This window comes from Glycine soja, chromosome 10 (assembly GCF_004193775.1).
Source record: "Glycine soja cultivar W05 chromosome 10, ASM419377v2, whole genome shotgun sequence".
NCBI lineage: Eukaryota > Viridiplantae > Streptophyta > Magnoliopsida > Fabales > Fabaceae > Glycine > Glycine soja.
In genome coordinates this window covers 31,788,796-31,811,557 of record NC_041011.1, presented here as the reverse complement: position 1 = coordinate 31,811,557, position 22,762 = coordinate 31,788,796, and the positions used below count along the sequence as shown (strand labels likewise).

At 30.9% G+C, this 22,762-nt stretch overlaps 1 protein-coding gene and 1 long non-coding RNA gene across 2 annotated transcripts; one reads left to right on the top strand and one right to left on the bottom strand.

Moving 5' to 3' along the window:
- Positions 1-1,726: 1,726 nt before the first annotated feature.
- On the top strand, positions 1,727-19,162 carry LOC114370862 (cucumisin-like). Its single transcript, XM_028328263.1, has 10 exons — positions 1,727-1,870; positions 2,625-2,716; positions 8,796-8,890; positions 8,988-9,222; positions 10,720-11,242; positions 16,918-17,021; positions 17,118-17,339; positions 17,547-17,658; positions 17,754-17,967; positions 18,551-19,162. The coding sequence occupies exons 1-10, from the start codon at positions 1,784-1,786 to the stop codon at positions 19,075-19,077; spliced, it is 2,211 nt and encodes a 736-aa protein (XP_028184064.1). The 5' UTR covers positions 1,727-1,783; the 3' UTR covers positions 19,078-19,162.
- LOC114370863 lies at positions 4,464-7,906 on the bottom strand. The gene is made up of 4 exons (XR_003657937.1): positions 7,748-7,906; positions 7,210-7,414; positions 5,401-5,557; positions 4,464-4,590 (listed from the first exon to the last, which is right to left on the bottom strand). It is a non-coding gene; the product is annotated as an uncharacterized LOC114370863 (long non-coding RNA).
- Positions 19,163-22,762: the final 3,600 nt, after the last annotated feature.

Below are 22,762 nucleotides of genomic sequence, written 5' to 3'. Positions count from 1 at the left end.
AAAATATTAAAATATACTACCACTAATTCTATATATAACCAGATGGATAAATCAATTCTAAATAGATCTAAAAAATACTCATTATATAAAATCATAGGAATTGTCTATACAAACAAATTGACAGTTAATATTATTATTACTTTTTAATTTTATATTTGTGTTTAATTTGTATTTTTTATTTTATATTTATTTTAATAAATACTTTTATTATTAAATTATTTTCTGTTGTTAATATTAAAATAATTCATAAAATAAAATTAATTAATACTATCATATGAAATTATTAATTTACTTAATGATAACTGTAAAAATTAATTAAAAATAAATATTATTTGATAAATTATAAGTTAATATTATTTAATGATATTAGTAATAAAACATTTTAATATTTTTTTAAACAAATATGTGTATAGTACATTTTAATATTTTTATTTCAATTTAATTCTTTTTATTATTTTTTAAATTTATAAAATAAATAATAATCCTTAACATTAGTAAAAAATTATATTAAATAAAATAATATATAAAAATATAGAAAGTATTAAATAAAACAATATAAAAAATATTAAAGAAAACAAAGATAAATATGTTAATAATTAAAATAAAAAAATTATTTATTACTTTAAAGTCATATGTTTACTGCTTCTAAAAAAAGTTAAAAATATTTACTACCTTAAAGTCGTATAAAAAAAATTGAAATCATAAGTTTTTTTATAACTTCAAATGGAAAAGAAAAAAATAAAGTCATAACATAGTTTACAAGTGTTTACTCAGAAGGAACCGTCAAGTATCCTAAAACTTATCATTTTCTGGATATTAATTTAAATTTTGCCCCATTTGATAATTTAAAAAAAAAATAAATAAAATTACCTCCTTAGGTGGTTTCCCCGAAGTTTTGGTAAGGACCGGCTTCAGACATCAGCCTGGGCATCGATTTTTATAATTAAAGATGTGAATGAACTTTATCATCTAAAGTAATTGTATTAAGTATATATGTTTGTCTTTATTTTGGAGGAGTTAAACAAAAGAAAATATTTTAGTTGCAAATTCGCTTTTCTTTATATTATTTGTTAGATTATCTGATAGTTTCTTTTCTTTAATAAAAGAAAAGGTATAGTACGTACGTACTTATGTATGAAATATTCAAGAAAGTATAACATCTTAGTCGATGGTTACTTAGAAAAAACGTCAGCCAACACCAATTTGATATATTTTATAATCTTATTCCTTCTCGACTCTAAGTGGACGTCATCTTCCGTTGTCAAAAAAAAAAAAAAAAATGGACGTCTTCTACGGATAATTAGAAATCGTGTGGTTTGACTAATTCATCTTTCTTCTCATGACTTTTTTTTTTTTTTTCATTCTCAAACCATGTTATCATTGGAAAGTACGATTTTATTAGTTATTAATCTCTAAAAAAATCCGACTAATTATATTTAATGAAATCTTTTCTTTTTAATTATTTTTATCTAAAAAATATCATTCGAGTGCGTGCTTAAAAAAATCTGAATCAAGTTGCACTTAAATCAAACACAATGTTAATTATTTTGACTTATTTTATAATAATAAAATATAAAAAAAATATATAAAAAAAAGAAGTTATCAGGAAGATAACATCCAATTAATTACATGTTTTTATTAGTATTCCCAATTAATGTGTGTGAAGTGACTAGCTGGTAGAGCCAAGTCTCTAGCAGTTCACATCATTCCCTTATATAAACCCTGGTACAAAACTTGGCTGTAATCAGAGCTTGGCAATTAATCATTTCATCTAATTAGAGAGATGATTTCTCTGAGCTTGTGGCATCTCCTCCTCGTACTTTCATGTGTTCTTCTTTTGACTCAGACATATTCTGAAGATGACCAAAAGGTAAGTTTAATGTCTTTCTCATTTTTAATTACTTAACTTCCAAAGTAGTAATATTGTATTTATTTGGTGCAGTTTATTTTAAAGCAATAATAATTTTTTTTTTTTCATTTTCCTTCTTAGAAGAGTTTTTATACAAGCGTATGTATTGCTTTTTAGAAAATAATCTTTCCCAAACAAGCATTTAAATGATATATATCTCTCTCGAAGAAATAATCTTTTGAAAATAAAAGACTTTACTTTGTCTTTTTTATTGTTTTCCCCTAACTTTTTCAATCCTTTCGATCTGAGAACTTTTATAAACATCTTCCAAAAAAAAATATAATCGCTATCTTTTAATTTTATCAATTCTTTTGGAAACCCCACTTTTATGTCCATAAATGTTATTAATGTTTAAGAAAAGTTTGGGTGATTTTCAAAACGAGTAAAAAAACTATCTTAAAATTGAGTTTAACCACTAAAATCATGATCGATAAGTATAACTTGTAAGTAGTTATTATTAAAATAAAATAAAAAAAAAAACTTATCATACATATTAATTTTCTTTGGATGCCAGTATATATAAAAACTATTTAAAAATTTAAGAGGCCGGCTGAAATATTTATTTTTCAATAATTAATATGCACCTAGGCCTGTTTTTATTTACTCGCTGATTACGTTCTGCATACCTGAATTATTGTGTCTGAATTCTTAATTTCTTTGATCGTATTATTTTCTAATTTTTCTCACACCTGATCATATGATATATTTTACGCAGACCTACATTGTCTACATGGGTGATCATCCAAAGGGAGTAATTCAATCCGCAGAATCACTTCACATCAGTATGGTTCAAAATATCCTCGGCAGGTTATTCAATTGCATATTCATTTATGTTTGAATGCATATAAATTCACCACAATATATATACATTGATAATATAAGTTATGTTTGAAAACACATTCGAGTTAATTTCTATTTTTTTATTTTGAAAAACTCTTTTGACTTAATAAACAAGTTTATTTTAATAATTTCTCAATATTTTTTTTATCTTTTTAAACAAATTACACTACAAGAAAAATGACCTATACCTACAGACAAAAACTGTCACTATAAGTAAAAAATCCGTAGGTAAATGTATAACAAACTTTGTCCTACAGACGTTTCTTTTGTCAACTTTGAGGGGGCGTATAATGACAGCTAATTGTCTGTCATTATAGGTTTTACCTACTATGTATAGTGTGTAGGTAAAAGTCATTAACTTCTACTTATATCTCCTAACTGTAGGTAAAAGTCTTTAACATGTATCTATCATCTTCAACTGTAGGTAAATGTTTAGATCTTAGAGAGAGCTTAAAACATACATAATTGAATGTGGGCAGTGCAGCAATCCAACGATCCTTCCAGCTCCAACTCCAACTAGCTTTGCCAAGTTCATAATTACCTAGGCCTTGGCTAGAGCTGGCCCTCCACTATTAGAGTGACAAGACATCAAGTCCATAATCTAGTACAAGGACCATAAAGATGTCTACAATATCTTCTGCATATATACACAGAGTTAGAGTGACAAGACATCAGAATAACTTCCACATAATTTTATAGTTGTGCTCTTAATTTTATTGATTTATATTTATAAGAAATAAATTTAAATCTAGAAGTATCAGCTAATCGCCATTTCCCTAATCAAATTAATCAAGAACAATTTTAGACCCATATAATTAGCATTCAAAATCCAAAATTAGACTACATAAACATAAAAGGAGATTCTACTGTGTGCGCATGTTCATACATAAACATAATTACAGTTCAAATCTGTCTTTCTTTTTGAGTTTTGAAAATAATAATAAACAGTTGTTAAACAAAATAGTTTAGTTTAATAGACATAACTAAAATGGGAGTATTTACAATTTGTTTAATGACATGATTTTTAAAAAATGATAGCATGGTGTAAGTCTGATTTTCATATTTAAAAAGAGTATACCATATCCTTGTAGGACAAGAGCACAAGTAACCACCTGTAAGTAACCTTCCACATGTGCAGATAAAGGTGCGACTTCAGACAAAATAAGATGTACTCTACCCCCTAAACCTTGTTTTACCTGATCAAGTAGTAAAATCATGATTAGTAAAAAATCATGTCATACCAAGGGTATGGGGAGTTACCAAAACCTTGCGTTTTCACAGTTACCATCTGGCCAAATAACAGAATCAATATCAAAGTCTAACTAAATACCTGAGGTAGCATATGTAGCCATAAAACAGACAGCAGAATGCCAAAACCAGTAAACATAAGAAGTTAAAAGCCATCATAATATGCAAGAAATGCATGATTAGAAGCACCAAACCTCTCAACTTAAAAGGGTAAAAAAAGCACTTGGACAATATCTATTGGAGGAAAGATGCTGAAAACTCTGAAAAGCACGAACTGAGAAACATAACAAAGCTTTGGTTTTGTATTCCATTCTCAAATATAGTTAAATAATATACAAAGCTCTTCACCACCCAAGCCCTTAAGTGCTCTGTCCATATGATTTTCAGCCACTCTCTTCCTGCAAAAATATTACTTAAGTGTATGCCAAAAAGATGCAGGCAACAAAATAAATTATCATTAACCTGCAAAGTTCTACAAATAGCTCAAAAAGCCTATGAGGCCTGCGCAGTTCAAATGCGATTTGGATTGCTTTAGTATAGTCAGCATCTGAGACAACATTCTCTAGCTCTTGACCTTTCACAACTCCCTCTTCCTGTATCAACATTAGACATTACAACATTTTTAACACAAAGGGCACTTGTGATTTGGAAGATAAGAGTATATAAGAAAATCCTAAAATTACACATATGGAACATGTAATGCTTTTTGCTTCAAATACTCCAATGTCACTAAGATAAAGGTAAATGTTATAAAAAAATTCCTGAATGAATTGTCCATTATGACCAGTAAAGGCATGACAACATAGGTAAGTGTATGGTTTCCTTCGGCTTCAATTATTCTTCGAATTCTTGCTTTTTCCACGACCAAAATGTTATAAAGAAAAAAATCAGCTACAGATAGCCTCATACCACAAGAAACAATTTGTGTTCCACGAGTAACAAACAATGCTCTTAACACACTTGAAGTGTGTCCTTTAAATGTCTTCAAACAAGAGCCATCAGATATAGCCCATATCCTTATTGTCTTATCACCAGATGCTGTTACTACACATTGATCAACAGGAGAAAATTCTACTGACCAAATTCCTCTTTTATGCCCTTTAAATACAACTACTGATACTAGATTTGGAAGTCTCCAAACACAAGTTGTATGATCCTGATGGGATACAAGTAAAACATAATAATAATGATAAAGTACAGTGAAAGCACTAATTTTCCAAAAATAAAACGAAAAGTATAGGAAGGAAGGCCAGTGAAGTATCTAGTGACTTTTCTTTCTTCACTCGGAAGTCAGATGAAAACAAGAAACATACAACAAAGGTGGCAGTCCTTTTTTCTACAAATAATTAGATTACTTGATTCAAAAGCCCAAAGAAAACTACAAGTCGGATATAGTTACCAACCTGAGAACCACTACATACTAAACTATCATTTGGAGCAACAGCTACAGAATTTATATCTTTATCATGAGCTGCAACAACAACTTTTGCTTTTAAATTAATTGGCATTGTCATATTGTCTGAGAGGCCATCCATACTCCACACCTTAAGAGTATGATCACTGAAAAAACATTGACAAAGATTGATGAGAAATAAATTTGAACAATACTATCTAAAAGTCTGCATGTTTAAAATCAATGCATTTAAGTTTCAACAATAAACTCGGTAACATTACAATATTCAGTTCATAGAGTAGAATGAACAGGAAGGCCAAATTGTAATGCTTGGGTTAAATGACCCATGACTAGCAGAATATATAAAATAAAGCATAAATGCAGCTGCCTTGCAGGATTCAATGAACTATAGTTTTCATATTAAAAAGTATATTGAAAAGAAACTAATGAGTTAGAGATTAAAAGAAGCAATGTAAGAAAAATTATTAGGACATGATGCTGCATTCAAACACTCACAAGTCACAACCCAATTTATCAACACTAGTTTGCAATTTTAACTTCATCATATAGATTCAAACATCACTCAATAATGCATTACAAACTACAGAACTTACAAACCGCAGTACCATCAGCTTATCCTAACGTTTCACACAAAAAACACCGAAAACAAACTATATTAATTAACTCTAGAAATACGATTGCTCTATGAATCAATCGGTCGAAGCATCACGAACAAAAAAAACAAAAGCCAATAACACACACTTTGTTTCCATCATTATCCTTATCATTAACCTTATATACTCAATCAATAGTTGAGATATGTACTTGGCAAAGAATACTGGAGAAATTTTGATGATCCTAAGCAGCAAACGAGTTCCTCTGTTTGTTTTTTCTCAGAAACAAAAAGCGAGGCAACAGAACAGAGTTTACGATAAGTTATTTTGGAGAAAAAAATGTAAAACGAAGTAGAAAACAAAAATTGAATCGAGATGCTGGTTGGACCAGCTAATGCTGATATATTTTACATTGTGGATTATCCTATTCCAAAGTCACAAATAATCATTTTTTTTCATCTTACCATTTAATTTTTATTAACTTTTTATATTTGGTTTATGTTATTAAGAACTTGATTATATCATTTAAAATTTAAGCAAAGATAGCAATCCATATGATCTATATTATAAAAATTAAGTTAACCCTTAATTTTCATCATATGTTAGACTGGTTTATTTTACAAGATAATTAGTAATTCCAAAAAATAGTTTCTCTCCTCTTCTGAAATTTTTTTCATTCCTAAACATGCATGCACGAAACTTTAGATATATAGAGATGTAGTGATGCATTATCATGACTTCTTTCTTTAAAAAAAAGAGAGTAATATATTAAAAAAATGGGAGAAAGCTGAATAGAAACACAAGGGATGTCGTGGTTCAGCATACATAGTCTCTTACATATATGTTCCCATAAAGAGACAAATAAAAAGTGATGGCCCAAATTTTTGGTATCTACAATGTAAAATATATCAGCATTAGCTGGTCCAACCAGCATCTCCCCTGCATTTAAAAATTGATGGCCCAAATTTTTGGTATCTACATGCTAATGTAACTATTAGAATTGATGGCACCTATAACTACATGCTAATGTAAAATATATAAAGAATTTAAGCTTCCAATAAATCTTGATATCTACAATGACGTACGAAATTCGAATCAATACCAAAATACCGGTAGTTATATTATCCACAAATCCACATCATCATTACTAGCCACAAACACATGTCACAAGTTCATGAGAAGAATACAACGGAATAGTAGCTAACCTTTCAAAGCAAGGATTCTGGAATTTGGATTCATAAGAGCAGAATCTGTCGTAATAGGCCTCCTCAAAGGCTGATTCGACATGTTCATATCAATGATAACCACACTATTCTGCGGAGCCGTTTCTCAAACGCATATATACTTATCAGACTCCATCGTCACATGCGTGAAAGTGATGAACTGCGGATTTATGTCAATGCTTGGCAACTGCAATCACAAATCACATCACTCTCACTTCACAACTCACGCTAACTCTACAGTTTAGGAAAAACACAAGAAACATCTAGATCTATGCAAACTGAAAAGCAAGAAAGTAAAGTAGTGCAGTGAATGAACTTCGTAACGGCACCGATCGAATCTATCACGGAATACTCAATTCGGGAGAGAGAGAAAAAAAATAGAATCTAGTAAAGCATGATAGTTATTATTCTACTGCTACTTATCACAAGATAGCAGGTTTTGTTGTAGTTAAGTAGCGAAGTGGAGTTGCGAATTGAGCTAAGGAAATAGGGAGAAAAGGGAAGAGTGCGGAGAACTCACGGTGAGAGCTTCTCTCATGGCGATCGGAGCGTTGGCAGCTGCCATGACGGCTTGGATCAGAGAGTGAGATCTGCGGCGGCAAATGAATTGGAAGAAGAAGAGTCAAAAGAGTGATCCAGATCGGTGCGAGATCTGGAAGCAAGTTGGACCCTCTAAAGAGAAAAGTGAGAGAGATCTACGGGGGAGAAATAAACTCTTAAAATAATTATTTTAATATATTTGTTTTATTGTATTTTACTTACACTATTATTTGTAGGTAGAAACTTTTTAAATTTTATTTACACTAATAGATTGTAGGTACAAGTTTGATAAGATTTTACCAACATTAAGTAATTGTAGGTGTAAGTTTTTTGAAATTTTACCAATACTAAGCATTTGTAAATAGAATATTTTGAGTTTTACCTACATCAAATGATAGTAAGTACAAACTTTTGAATTTACCTATAACAAACAATTGTAGGTATAAGCATTTTTTGACTTTTACCTACACTAATTTATATGTGTAGGCAAAAGTCTGTGTAGGCATATGCCATTTTTCTTGTAGTGTTATAATTTTATTATTTTTTAATTATTTTATATTTTTTAATTATTTCAACAAGTTAATTTAACTAAACACTTAGGATTTAATAAGTTAATTTTGTCAAAAATACCCATAATTTGTTTTCTATATGAACGGAGTTATCTGTTAGGATTAGTCTGTTATGTGTATTATTTATATTAATAATTTGATTTGTATTAAATAAAGTTATACGAAGTGGAGTAAATAGAATGTCCAACGATGAATTAGTACAATTTTTTCTATATTACAAAAAATAGCTCTCTAGTTGCTGGGGTGTAGTGGTTATCACGTTAGTCTTACACATTAAAGGTCCCAGTTCGATCCTGGACAAACAACAAAGGCTTTTTCATTTTTGTTTTTTTTTTAGGATTTCTTTTTTAGTTAGAATTCTATAGTAATTATAGTTTTATGAAAATGTTTTTATCAATTAAAAAAGTATTTTATTTTTATTATAATATTTACAATTTCAAATGGCATTTATCCATCCAGCAAATTTGCACCGGATGCTTTGCTACATAGCTACAAGAAGAGTTTTAATGGATTTGTTGTAAAGCTAACAGAAGAGGAAGCAGTGAGAATGGCAGGTATGCATTATCTCTCTCTCACTATATATTTATCTATATCACTTATAAATTCTTGCATGTGTTTATTTTGATGTGCAATTTTTTATGTGTTAATTAGAATTGGATGGTGTTGTTTCTGTTTTCCCAAACAAAAAGAACGAACTTCATACAACAAGGTCATGGGACTTCATAGGCTTATCTCAGAATGTCAAGAGAACAAGTATAGAGAGTGATATAATTGTTGGAGTAATAGATTCAGGAATTTGGCCGGAGTCTGATAGCTTTGATGACGAAGGATTTGGTCCACCACCACAAAAATGGAAAGGCACTTGCCATAACTTCACCTGCAACAAGTACATAAATATTTGTTACACGCTCATTTTAATAGCATTTTGTTAACTTCAAACCTTATAAACTGCTTTCTTTTTTAAAGAAAACCTTAAAACTGATTTTAAGCAATCAAAATTGAGATTTATTCATGTTGAAATTAATTAAAAGTATTTATTACATACAAAAATACAAAAGTATAATAAATGTTTTCTTTCTAGTAAATTAATATTTTCATATATTTTTTCGGTAAAAATATTTTCATGTTTAGTTGCTTAAAGTAAACTCCTTCACACATTTTAGAAAGGTTATAGACAAAAATTAGATTCATTCTTAGATACTTTTAGTGTTGTTTTTTCATAAAAATTGGAGCTTACCTTAGTAAAATTAGGGGTGATCATTGGTCTGAATCAATGGATACTCCAGTGATGCTGAACCAATTTAAACTAAATTAAAATTTGGATTGGTATGGTTCATTGGTTCGGATAGCAAATACACAATGAGTTTGGATTGAATCTCAGATTTTATTTTGTTGCTATCCTTTATCGTTTTTATAAAAAAAAATCTTTAGAATTTGGGCTTGATAACCCAGCCAAATTTATCCTATGTTTTCATTTTAAGACTATTGATCAATGATTACTGGATTGTAAATTAATACATTATTTAATTTTAACTGGGAATGGAATAGGTTTCATATTATAGTAGTCGTCGAAAATGAGATTTTGAGTTAATGGTATAAAACTGCACTCAGAGTTTCTACAATATGCCATTCATTTTTTCATTAATTTCAATATTGTACTTAGGTATGAGGTTTACAGATTGTAAATTCATAAGTTTTGTGATCTTCGTGTTATTAATACGATATTCTAACCAACTAAACTAATAGACTAATTATATTAAAAAATAATTAATGTTATTATATATAATACTAAAATTTATAATATATATTTAATATACATATAAATTTACATAATAAATTTTATAAAGATTATTTTTAATCTAATAATGTATTTTTTTATATATATTAATTTTAAATAAAAATCATAAGTTTATTAAAAATTTATATATGGAAAAAAATACATTATTAGATCAAAATTAATTATATAAATTTATATGTGTGTCAAATATATATTGGAAATTTTAGTGTTACATATAATAATATTAATTATTTTTAACAAAATTGACCTATTAATTCAGTTAGTTAGAGTGTTGAGCTAATAATGGAAAGATCACAAATTTTTTCATCTTAGTGCTGGGTGTATGAGAAAATATGTTGGGCTTAGAAAAAAAAATCCCTAAAAAAATACCTCAGCCAATTCAACCCAACTCATGTCCGCCCCTAAATACACATGATTAATAATGGTCAACATAGGTTATGGTGTTTACACCGCTAAAATCATATCTGACAAATCCCACGGAGAACAACAATATCAGCATTAAGAAATTGTATTTAAATTTATTAAAAGATTATTTTTAGCAATTTATTTATATATGAATGCTTCCGCAACTTGTTTAATTTTCAGTAAAATCATTGGAGCAAAATATTTTCGCATGGATGGTTCATATGAAAAGAATGACATCATATCTCCAAGGGATACAATTGGGCATGGAACTCACTGTGCATCCACTGCTGCTGGAAACTCAGTTATTGAGTCCACAAGTTTCTTTGGCCTTGCCTCAGGGACTGCAAGAGGAGGAGTTCCATCAGCACGCATTGCTGTATACAAATCTTGTTGGTCAAGTGGTTGTGATGATGCTGACATCCTTCAAGCATTTGATGAAGCAATTGAAGATGGTGTTGATATCATTTCCATTTCACTTGGACCTAGAGAAGTTGAATATAGTGACTATTTCAATGATGTGTTCGCCATAGGGGCTTTCCATGCAATGAAGAAAGGAATACTAACCTCCATTTCTGCTGGTAATAGTGGTCCAGAGTTTTATACAATATCTAAAAATGCACCATGGTCACTTTCTGTAGCTGCTAGCACTATAGACAGAAAGTTTTTTACCCGTGTTCAATTGGGTGATGGCACAATCTATGAGGTAATTTAGACAATAATTATGTTTAATCTTACACCATAGTTATATAATGTTTTCTTATAATTTACTTTGTTTTTCTATAATTTTGTATTGCATCTCTAATCTTTTCTTATAGTTTATCTCTTTAGAGTCATTATTTTGTATGAACATTTTGCTATAGAAATGATAAGTTCATTATTTAAACTCATCATAATAAAATTCATTAGAATTAAATGATGATGCATTAATAATACTATAAAATAATTTTACATTGTCGTCAAATCATAAAGCATCATTGATACGACTTTTAAGATAGGTAAAAGTCAACAAATTTTTCATAATTAAATAAATTAGTTAAATGATAATATAAAATTATTTTATGTTTTCAATGCTTAAGTCTTTTTCTCCATTCATTATGTATGTACATAAAAATTTAATATTTCTTTACTAAGTATTTTTTTTCTTCATAATCTCCCCTAAACAATTTTGAGGTTGACCCTTTCTTAAAATATATAGGAGTATAGTTACTCGGTCTACTTGTCTTTTTCTTTTTAATCGATCTATAAAGGCTAAACTACAGTTAGCAGTTAGTCTATAGTTAGTTAGTTAATCTATTAGGACAGTTGTGTGACAGTTGTCACTAACTAATTCAAGTCAGTCGATAGTTACCGTTGTGTAACTGTCTATATATATTGAGGTTTAACTGATTTCTCTTTACGTTGAATAATATCTCACTTCACCTCAATTCTATTTGTGATATTTTATCTTTCTCTTTGAGATTTCTATATGGTATCATAGAGCTTTATTTCGACTTCCATGGCTTCCGCTTCTGTTCCTCCTCCTCCCCCTCTTCTGCCTAGGAATAATGGTTCTCCGCTAGGTTCTTTAATTGTTATCACTGCAAAGGAGTTTTCGCATTTCATTTCACAGAAGCTTACCAATTCCAATTATCTCCTTCGGTGTCAGCAGGTTAAACTTGTTCTCAAAGGACATCGTCTTTTTCATCTCCTCATTGAACTACATATTCCGCCTCGATATCTCATCGTTGCCGATCATGATGTCAGTGTTGTTTTGTCTGATTTTCTGCTTTGGGAGCAACAGGATCAACTTCTTTTGTCGTGGCTTCAATAAACTATTTCTACCGAGGTACTTTAATTTGCAGCTTGTTGGTTGCAAAGCTGCGTGGCATCTTTTGGATAAGCTTCACACACACTTTCATTCCGTTGTTCATGCGAAAAAGAGACAGCTCCGTAATGACTTAACGCAATATTTTTCTAAACAATAGTTCTATTTATGACTATTTGTTTCGCATTCAAACCATTATTGATTCTCTTTCAATGATTGGAGAGCGTGTGTCTGAATCCGATCATGTTGACATAGTTCTTAACGGTTTACCGAATGAATTTGAGTTGCTCGTCACTTTTGTGAGTGGCAAGTTTGAGTCGCTCTCTATTGATGAAGTCTCGACTCTTCTATTGGCTCATGAGACTCGTATGACTCGCAAGAAATCACTTGCCTCATTCGTTACTTCGATTAATCTCGTTGAAGAAGCAAAACCTAATTCCAACCCTAATTTGGTGCACCAGGATTCTCATCCTCGGGCTTATGTTGCTCAAGGTTTTGGCTCATCCTTGCACTCTGCAATGCTGCCATGAACTATAATAATCATAATCAGACCACTAATTCACATCATACACAACAGTCTCATCAATCTTAATACAATCAATATTCTCAGCACACTAATTTTCCTCAAGCTAATTTGACAAGTGTTCCTTCAGCCCCTTCTTCGAGTTGGTATCCCAATTTAGGGGCCTCTCACTATGTCACAGATGTTTCTCAAAATATTCATCGAACCACTCCCTTTGAAGGACCAGACCAAATTACAATTGGTAATTGTCAAGGTTTGAATATCAACTCTTCAAATTTATCCTCCTTCTCATCTCTTTTCAATCCCAAAATTCCATTTGTTCTTAATAACCTCTTATTTGTTCCTTCCTTTACAAAAAATTTAAGAAGTGTCAATCAATTCTGTAGGGATAATTTTGTACTTTTTGAGTTTCATTCTGAATTTTGTTTGGTCAAATCTCAAGTCTCTAAAAAGGTGCTCCTTAAAGGGATGGTAGGTTGAAATGGCCTTTATCAATTCCCTAATTTGCTTCAGTCAACTAGAGAACAACTCAAGCTCTCTATCACTGTCAATACCATTTTTGTTGTTAGCTCAATACCTGTGCCAACTGCTTTTTCTCAAGATTTTGTTTCACCTAGTGTAAATAGAATCAATCCTACTGTGTCTCATGTAAATAATCTTTCTAATAGTCCTCTTTCCTTGGCCACTTGCCAATCCAGATTAGGTCACCATAGTGGTGACACTATGAAACTTGAATCTAGATTATGTAATATTCCTATTATGAATAAAACAGGTTCTGATTTTTGTTTTCACTGTTGCATTGGAAAATCTCATTGTCTTCCATCTTCCCCTTCTCTCATTGTATATTTTAGTCCTTTTGACCTCATTTATACTGATTTGTGAGGTCCTTCACCTGTCTTGTCCAATAATGGTTACATCCATTATGTAACCTTTGTTGATGCTCACACTCGTTTCACTTGGCTTTATCTGTTGAGAAATAAATTTGAGACTCTTGATCTATTCAAACAGTTTCACACTTTAGTTAAAACTCAATTTAATTTACCTATAAAAGCTATTGAGTCTAACTAGGAGGGGGGAGTACATACCCTTTACTAAATTTCTTGTAGAACTTAGTGTGCAACACAAATTGATTTGTCCCCACACTCATCATCAGAATGGAGTTGTGGAAAGGAAGCACAAACATGTAGTTGAAATTGCCCTCACTATGTTATCTCAAGCCTTTATGTCTCTTGAGTATTGGGACCATGTTGTTACTTCTGTTGTGTATCTTATCAATTGTCTTCCATCATCCTCTGATCAAGAGGTGCCTTATCAAAAATTGTTCAACAGAATCCTAAATTATAAGTTCCTAAAAGTGTTTGGATGTGCTTGTTATCCTCTCCTACGACCCTACAATCAGAATAAGCTTCAACCAAGGTCTCAAGAGTGCTTTTTTCTAGGCTATTCTCTCTCTCTCTCACAAGGGTAACAAGTGTCGGGCTGAAGATGGAAGGATGTATATTTCAAAGGATGTGATATTTATGAGTTGGCTTTTCCTTTTTCTAAGTTGTTTGGAGAAGAAAACTCAGTATCCTCCACTACTGCTATTGTTTCTTCCTTTCAACAGCTCTTACTTATTTTTTCTACACATCCACCAGGTGTCACTCCTTCCATTCTTGACAACCATACTCCTATAGGTCAAATGGATAATGATTCCTCATGCACTATTTCAACTTCAGTGGGAGCAGATTTTGTTTCTGATGTTGACTCTCAATCAACTTCAACATCAACACCCACTGTAGTTTCTCCCACTCCAACAGTTCTTGTCAAACCTGTTAACACTCATCTTATGTGCACTCAAGCCAAGGATGGTGTAGTTAAACCCAGGTTGCAGCCCACTATTTTTTTAGCTCATGTTAAGCCCAAATCTACAAAGTCTGCTATTTCTAGTCCACAATGGCTGGCAGCTATGAAAATTGAATATGAGGCCTTGATGAAAAATGGTACTTGGTCCCTCCAGGTCTTCCTTCTAATAGATCTCCTGTGGGTTGCAAATGAGTTTTTCGAGTCAAGGAAAATCTTGATGGCATTGTCAATAAATACAAAGCTAGACTAGTGGCTAAAGGTTTTCACTAGCAACTTGGTTTTGATTACAATGAGACATTGTCTTCTATCATCAAACCAATTGTTTTCAGAATTCTTCTTTCCCTTGTTGTAACTCATAAGGGGGGTCTTCAGCAATTAGATGTCAATATGCTTTTCTCACTGGTGTTCTTGAATAATATATCTACATGAGTCAACCCCCAGGATTTGAAGATTCCAACAAACAACTTGTTTGTAAGTTGAATAAGGTGATTTATGGTCTCAAACAAGCTCTTTGAGCTTGGTTTGATAAACTAAAGGCCACTTTTCTTTTGGTTTCAGTTCAGGTCCAACAAGTGTGATCCCTCACTTTTTGTTTACATTGATTCCAAAAAATATTGTTATTTTCATGCTTGTGTGTGTATATGACATTATTGTCATTGGGAATAATCCTATATTCATCAAGTTTGTAGTCACCAAAATCAACACTGAGTTTTCACTCAAAGACCTAGGGAGTCTTAACTATTTTCTGGGAATTGAAGTCAGACCTCAGTCCAATGGTGATTTAATTCTGACTCAGTCTAAGTACATTATAGAGTTTTTGGGAAAAACAAAAATGGATGAGACCAATCTTGTTTCTTCTCCAATGGTTGGAGGCTGCAAGTTAACTAAGTCAAGGTATGAGCCTTTCTTTGACCCCACTTTATATAGGTCTATTGTGGGAGCCTTGTAGTATGCCACCATCACTCGACCTGAAATCAGTTTCTATGTTAACAAAGTCTGCCGGTACATGTCAAATCCATCAGAATAGCATTGGGGAGCAATAAAACAAATTCTTAGATATCTAGCCGGTACTACCAACTTTGGTTTGAAGTTTCTCCCTCCCTCTACTAGACCTTCCTTTACAATTCATGCCTATTATGATGCTAACTGGGCATTTGATCTTGACGATAGAAGATCTACTTTTGGTGCAACCATTTTCTTTGGCTCCAATTTAGTTTCTTAGTGGTCAAAGAAACAATTTGTTGTTACAAGGTCCAATACATAGGCTAAGTATCACAGTCTAGCCTTAGCTACTGCAAAAGTCGCATGTATTAGGTCCTTGTTGTCAGAATTGCGCATTCCTCATCACTCACTAGTCATTTTTTGAGAAAATCTGAGCATTATTGCTCTTGCTCACAATCATGCTATGCACTCTCAAACCAAGCACATGAAATTGGATTTGTTCTTTGTTAGGAAAAAAGTTTTGGAGAAGCAACTTCAAGTGGTTCAAGTTCCTGCCATTTATTAGAAAGCTGATATTTTGACAAAGGCTTTGACTCCTTCAAACTTTTCTACTTACAGGTCCAAGCTCAAAGTGGTTGAAAAGCATTCTGCCAACCCCTCATGAGCTTGTAGGGGTATATAAGAGTATACTTGTCTTTTTGCTTTTAATAAATTTGTAAAGGTATAAACTACGGCTACTAGTTAGTCTATAATTAGTTAGTTAACATGTTAAAACAGATGTATGACACTTGTTACTAACTAACTCAGGTTAATTGACAGTTACAAATATGTAACTGTCTATATATACTGAGGTGTAAGTGATTTTTCCTTGGGCTGCATAATATCTCACTTCACCTCAATGTTGATTGTTATATTCTCTCTCTATGAGATTTCTATAAAATATGATATGTTTTAAGTTAAATTAAAGATAAATATATTTTTATTTGTTTTAGAGACAACTCGATTTAATTTGTCTAAATCAATCAAGCATCTTAATTAATATTTTAATTAAACTATTTTTTTAGGTGCACACAATTCATTTTTTTAATACAATAATTTCATAATTTTTAAATATACTATTTTTAGATTTCCTTTAAATATAGTTCATTAGTAGAGTTGATGCTTTTTGTCGCTTTTTCCATTCTTTCATTTCATGTGAGTCTTCCTGATTGACATCGTGAATTTTTTTAATTAACCCCAGAAGCTTAATTTACTCAATATTCAGGGAGTTTCAGTAAATACGTTTGATCTAAAAAATGAGAGTTATCCTTTAATTTATGGTGGAGATGCACCCAATATCACTGGTGGATACAATAGTTCCATATCGAGGTAACAACTAAATATAGTTACTAGTATCTCTCTTACAAAAGTTATTCTTTTATTTACTGAATTTCAAGACTTCATTCTAACATTATAACTACTTAGGTTATGCCTGCAAGATTCTTTGGATGAGGATTTGGTGAAAGGAAAGATTGTTTTGTGTGATGGTTTTCGAGGTCCTACATCTGTGGGATTGGTTTCTGGAGCAGCTGGTATTTTACTAAGAAGTTCAAGGTCAAAAGATGTGGCTTATACATTTGCATTGCCAGCAGTTCACCTTGGCCTAAATTATGGGGCACTTATACAATCTTACATAAATCTAACAAGGTATATTTTACTCTTTCTCTTGTTAGGATCATATATAATGCATGTCATTTGGGAGTCATGAGGTGGTTAATTTGGTGGTAGAGTGATATGGAGGTTTGAATCTTTCTATATGAATAATATTTATTAATAAAAATAAATTAAAATAAAATACTGCATGTCGTTTTCTTTAGTCTATATGTTATATGATATTAAATTCTATGACTACAGTGATCCAACTGCCACTATATTTAAGAGTAATGAAGGCAAAGACTCATTTGCACCTTACATAGCTTCATTCTCATCTAGAGGACCAAATGCAATCACTCCAAACATTCTTAAGGTAACTTTATATAATATATATAATACTATAATATCCACAATAATTTGTATTTTCCAATATCGTTTTCTTAATCTAATTATTTCTTGATTTTGTAGCCTGATTTAGCTGCTCCAGGAGTTGAAATTTTAGCAGCATGGTCAACAATTGTCCCTCCTTCTAATGTTAAAGGTGATAAGAGAATAGCAAACTATACCATACAATCTGGAACTTCAATGGCATGCCCTCATGCTACTGCGGCAGCTGCCTATATCAAATCCTTTCATCCTAATTGGTCACCTGCCGCAATCAAATCAGCATTAATGACTACTGGTAATGAGTTCTCAACTTCTAAATCACATAAATATTGCTAAAGAACTTTTTTCTTTCAATTTATTTTTTCAGATAAGGAAAAAACAATCAATGTAAAAAAAAATTATTAGACTTTAGTAAAATTAATTTGGGAAAAAATAATGTAAAACAAATGATCATGCAGCTGAGAATGATATTTTTTTAAAAATAGTAAAACTGATTTATCTTTGATAATTAAATAAAATCATTTATATATATATATATATATATATATATATATTAATATGTTTTACTTTAATAATCCAATATTTTAAAAAAATTTACACGATAAATATAACTCAGTTGACAACACACGCTGAGTTTATATGGAATGACCTGTGTTCAATTTTCACGAAATACACTCTTGAAGAGAGGTGAGAAGTCTTAAATATGATTAAGTCTCGAACTAAGTAATTGCGTGGTTGTTAATTAAAAAAAAAAGCTAAAATGATTGCATTTTATTAGTATCAATTAGTCATGCTATCAAATTTTCCTCCTCGTGAATGTATTTTAATATGATGGTTATGATTGACATTAATTGTTGTTCTTTCTTATTTGCACATAGCTACCCCAATGAGTGTTGCACTTGACCCTGAAGCCGAATTTGCTTATGGTGCGGGGCAAATTCATCCCATCAAGGCATTGAATCCTGGCTTAGTATATGATGCCAGTGAAATCGATTACGTCAACTTTCTAGGTGAACAAGGTTACGATACCAAAAAGCTAAGAAGTATTACAAATGATAATAGTAGTTGTACACAACCCAGTGATGGAATAGGTTGGGATTTAAATCTCCCATCTTTTGCTGTAGCAGTGAACACCTCAACATCTTTTAGTGGTGTTGTTTTTCATAGAACCGTTACAAATGTTGGATTTGCTACATCAACATATAAAGCTAGAGTAACTATACCTTCATCTTTTTTGAAGTTCAAAGTGGAGCCAGATGTTTTGTCCTTCTCATTTGTGGGTCAAAAGAAGTCCTTCACCCTTAGGATTGAAGGGAGGCTTAATTTTGATATAGTTTCTTCTTCTTTGATTTGGGATGATGGAACTTTTATAGTAAGGAGTCCTATTGTCATGTTTGCTGCATAAAAATAATTCCCATGTAAGGAGCCTATTGTTGTGTATGTTGAATAAAAAATAATTGTAGTTAATAAATTAAAATTTGTAGTACGTATTTATGGAATTTTTACTGTGGTCAATTAGTATGGGTTATTTAAAGTTAGATTTAAATATATTTTTAGCCTCTATAAGGATAAATTCTTATTACTTTGGTCCTTAATTTTTTTATTTCTAATTCTCACAAATTTTAAAAGTTTTAAAAATGATTCACAATATCACTATTAAGTGACAATATGTCGGGCATGAGGATAAAGAGCATTGCTACGAGAAGATATGGGACGAAAATTTGATGAAAAATATGCCAATATTTGATTAGTTAATTAATAATTTCTTTTAGAGAAGTTAATTAATAAGTTAAAATAAATAAAAAAATCAAGATTTTACAGAAATGACAGTATTGGTGTGTTGCTTTAACATTTTCGCACTCTACAAATTTATACTATTAAGCCTTATCCGAGGATAATTATGCAGCTTCACATTGTTGACCTGACATAATTATTTGTAGACTTTTTTTTAGAAGAAATTATTCGTATACTAGTCAATATTGAATTATTATGCTACAACGCAAATTAATATTTTTTTGTTTTAGAAAATGAAAGTGGACAAATTGTGTCTCATCTAATCAACTCCTTTGCAGCATATAATAATTCATTATCTATTTTTTTCTTCTAAAAAATGATGATTGCTAAACGAATAACATCATATCTTGTGAGAAGAATGAAAATTCAGATCACGCTCTCCTAACCATTTCCCTTCCCCTTTATCACGCTTCCCTAGGGTTTAACAATGCCTAGTAAGGGTATACATTCAAGGCCACTCCTTGATTTGTCATGCACTTCGAGACTTGGGGAGGCTTCTAACCTCAGAGGTTCCAAGGCCAACCTCATTTTTTAAACTAGGAAGTCAGACTCGTTTGCATAACCCTACAAGTACAGTCTTTGTCCTATAATAATTGTTGTGTGAGAAGAAAAAACTTATCTAAAGATAATTATTATTTTAATTTTTTAATACAATAATAATTAGTTTTTTTCATTTATATCACTCATAATATTAACGGTAAGGGCTATAAAAACAAAAAAATTAATTAATGATCATAAAGTTAATTTTGTAAAATTATTTTTATCTTTTATTCATTTACTCTTTCCGTTCCTAATTATATTAATTAAGATCATTTTTAGAAATTCGTTTGTCTCATTTTATAATTTTTTAAAAAATTTCTAAATGTATTAATTATTTTTTTCTACATATTCTTACTTAATTATTTTTTTTATAAATATTAATGAGAAACAATTAAGTAGATAGATTTAAAAAAAATTAAAATAATAATACACATAATTGATATATTTAATATGATTAATTAAATTAATTATTTTTTAAGCGACATATATTAATCGAAAAAGTCTTATAATTAGAATTGAAAAAAAATATATTATTTTTTCTTGATTTATATTAAAATAACCTAAATGACAATTATCGTGAGGAAGAAAGTACACAGGATGATCAGTCAAAATTGCAACCTGTTACACCATGATGTTGTATAAAATTCCGGAATAATAAAACCAAATTAGATCACAATTACAAAAAAGATAGGACATGAAACAATTGAATAAAAACTTAACATCAAATCAACTGGATAGTTGTCAAGGTAAAGTGATAAGCAACACAAGATTGCACTATTAAATCAAAATTTTGAATCATCAATTCATTAGCATCGCAGTTTGATGCATTTATCTACTGTGCCCAATTCTGAATACTACTGCTTTCACCCAGGTAGTGCTCATTTCCCATCAATATTGTCCAACAGTGTTTCAAAAGAAAACCTGCTCCACATGCACGTAACAAATAATGTTATTGTAATATATTAGGCATAATTTTCTAGAATCAAGTAAAGAGTATTTCTAACTGATATTTTCTATATTTTAAGGTCTAATTTCATTTAAGAAGAAAGCAACAAGTTGATGAAGCTTCATACCAATGAAGTAATCACGGGAAGATGATGATTTTGTAAAATCTCGTCTTCTTTATAATGCGGGAAGAAGCTGTTTCTGGTCATCTTCATTTTGACTATCAGACCCTCCAATTCCTCTGGATTGTGACTCAATATCAGAGATTTGAGTAATAAATTCCCATTTAAAAACTTTGTTTCTACTATTACTGACTAGCTTCAACCCTGATGCAATGGCATATGCAGGGAAGACCCCATAGTCTTTAATTTTATATATCCTACCTTGGTCGGGTTCATAGTAATCTAATTCAAATATAAGTGTTACGTTGCTAAAATGATCATAGGAAGCACTTGTTCCATCAAATTGGCTGACATCAAGATACGAAAACATGTGATCTGAAATTATATTGCTCACACATTCTATATCTATCCTTAATTTTTTTGGCAGACATGTATGTCATCTTCATAGATATTAATTAAAATTGTATCATTCCCACCATGATACTCCCAATAATCATCATCATTATCGCAACCTAATATTACGATGGGATGGCGAAAGAAAATAAAAGAGATTCATTTTCTAAAAAGAAACTAGAGGGAGCCGCCACCAACACTTATTTGAAGAAAACATTAAAAAAAATCAAAAAGAAGGTTTGCGAATTTTGAAAAGAAGGAATATGGGAGTTATTTACGCATAGGGAAGGTGCTAGCACTCCACGCGCCCATCACAAAGGACAACATCCTTTAATCGAGTGAGCAATAAAAATAACGTGGTTTCAAAATATTTATTTTCTCGAGAGCAGTGAATTTTTTATTATTTATTATTTTTATTTTTTTTTTAATCGACAAGGGTGTTGTCGTTGCTCCTATGTATCCCCAGGTGTAATGAGGACATCAAACCTACGTAGTTCTTTAAGTATGAATGTTTGTGTGTTGAATTGATTTTATATTTTTGAAAGATTTATTTTAATTGCAAATAAAGAGTCGTTAAGGCGTTAGACCTTAAAACGACGTTTGAAATTTTGAAGAGTGGAGGGAGTCGTTAAGGTGTTGGATCTTGAAATGATCTCAATTGATATTTGACGAAAAGAAGTTTGGTTGTGAATTGATTTTTTTTATTTGGTTTTGTTTATTAGTCGGATATCTATCGTATCCACCTATTACGAATAGGAAGAATATCCTAAAGCGCATGAGGCGAGTCTGGGACCCAGCCTCGTGCACTACGGAAACAAAGTGCCCGAGGAGAATTACTTGGCAAGTCCGAGATTTAGCGCGGCTATCCCCGACAATGATGCAAGAAACTTGAGAAGGAAATACGAAAATTGTGATAGTAAAGTAAAAGAAATAGTAAAAATACGGAGAATAACGGAATCACGGGAACAACGAAAAATACGTAAATTACGAAATCACAGAACATACGAAAATAATGGAATTTAGTAAGCCGGAAAAACGTAAATTACGAAAATGACTTAAATTAATAAAAAAATGAACATAGGATTGGATTTCATCGCTCATACCCTTAGTATCCTAATAAGATCAACATATATAAATCATTTTTTAACATTAATAATGCATAAATGAGTAGAAAAGATTAACACATATATAATATCAAGAGGAATACATAAGGGTACAAAGATTACTCCTGATTCTTAAGAAAAAAACTAACTGATCATTGAGCAGAGCACAAGACTAATAAGAGAAATGACGAAG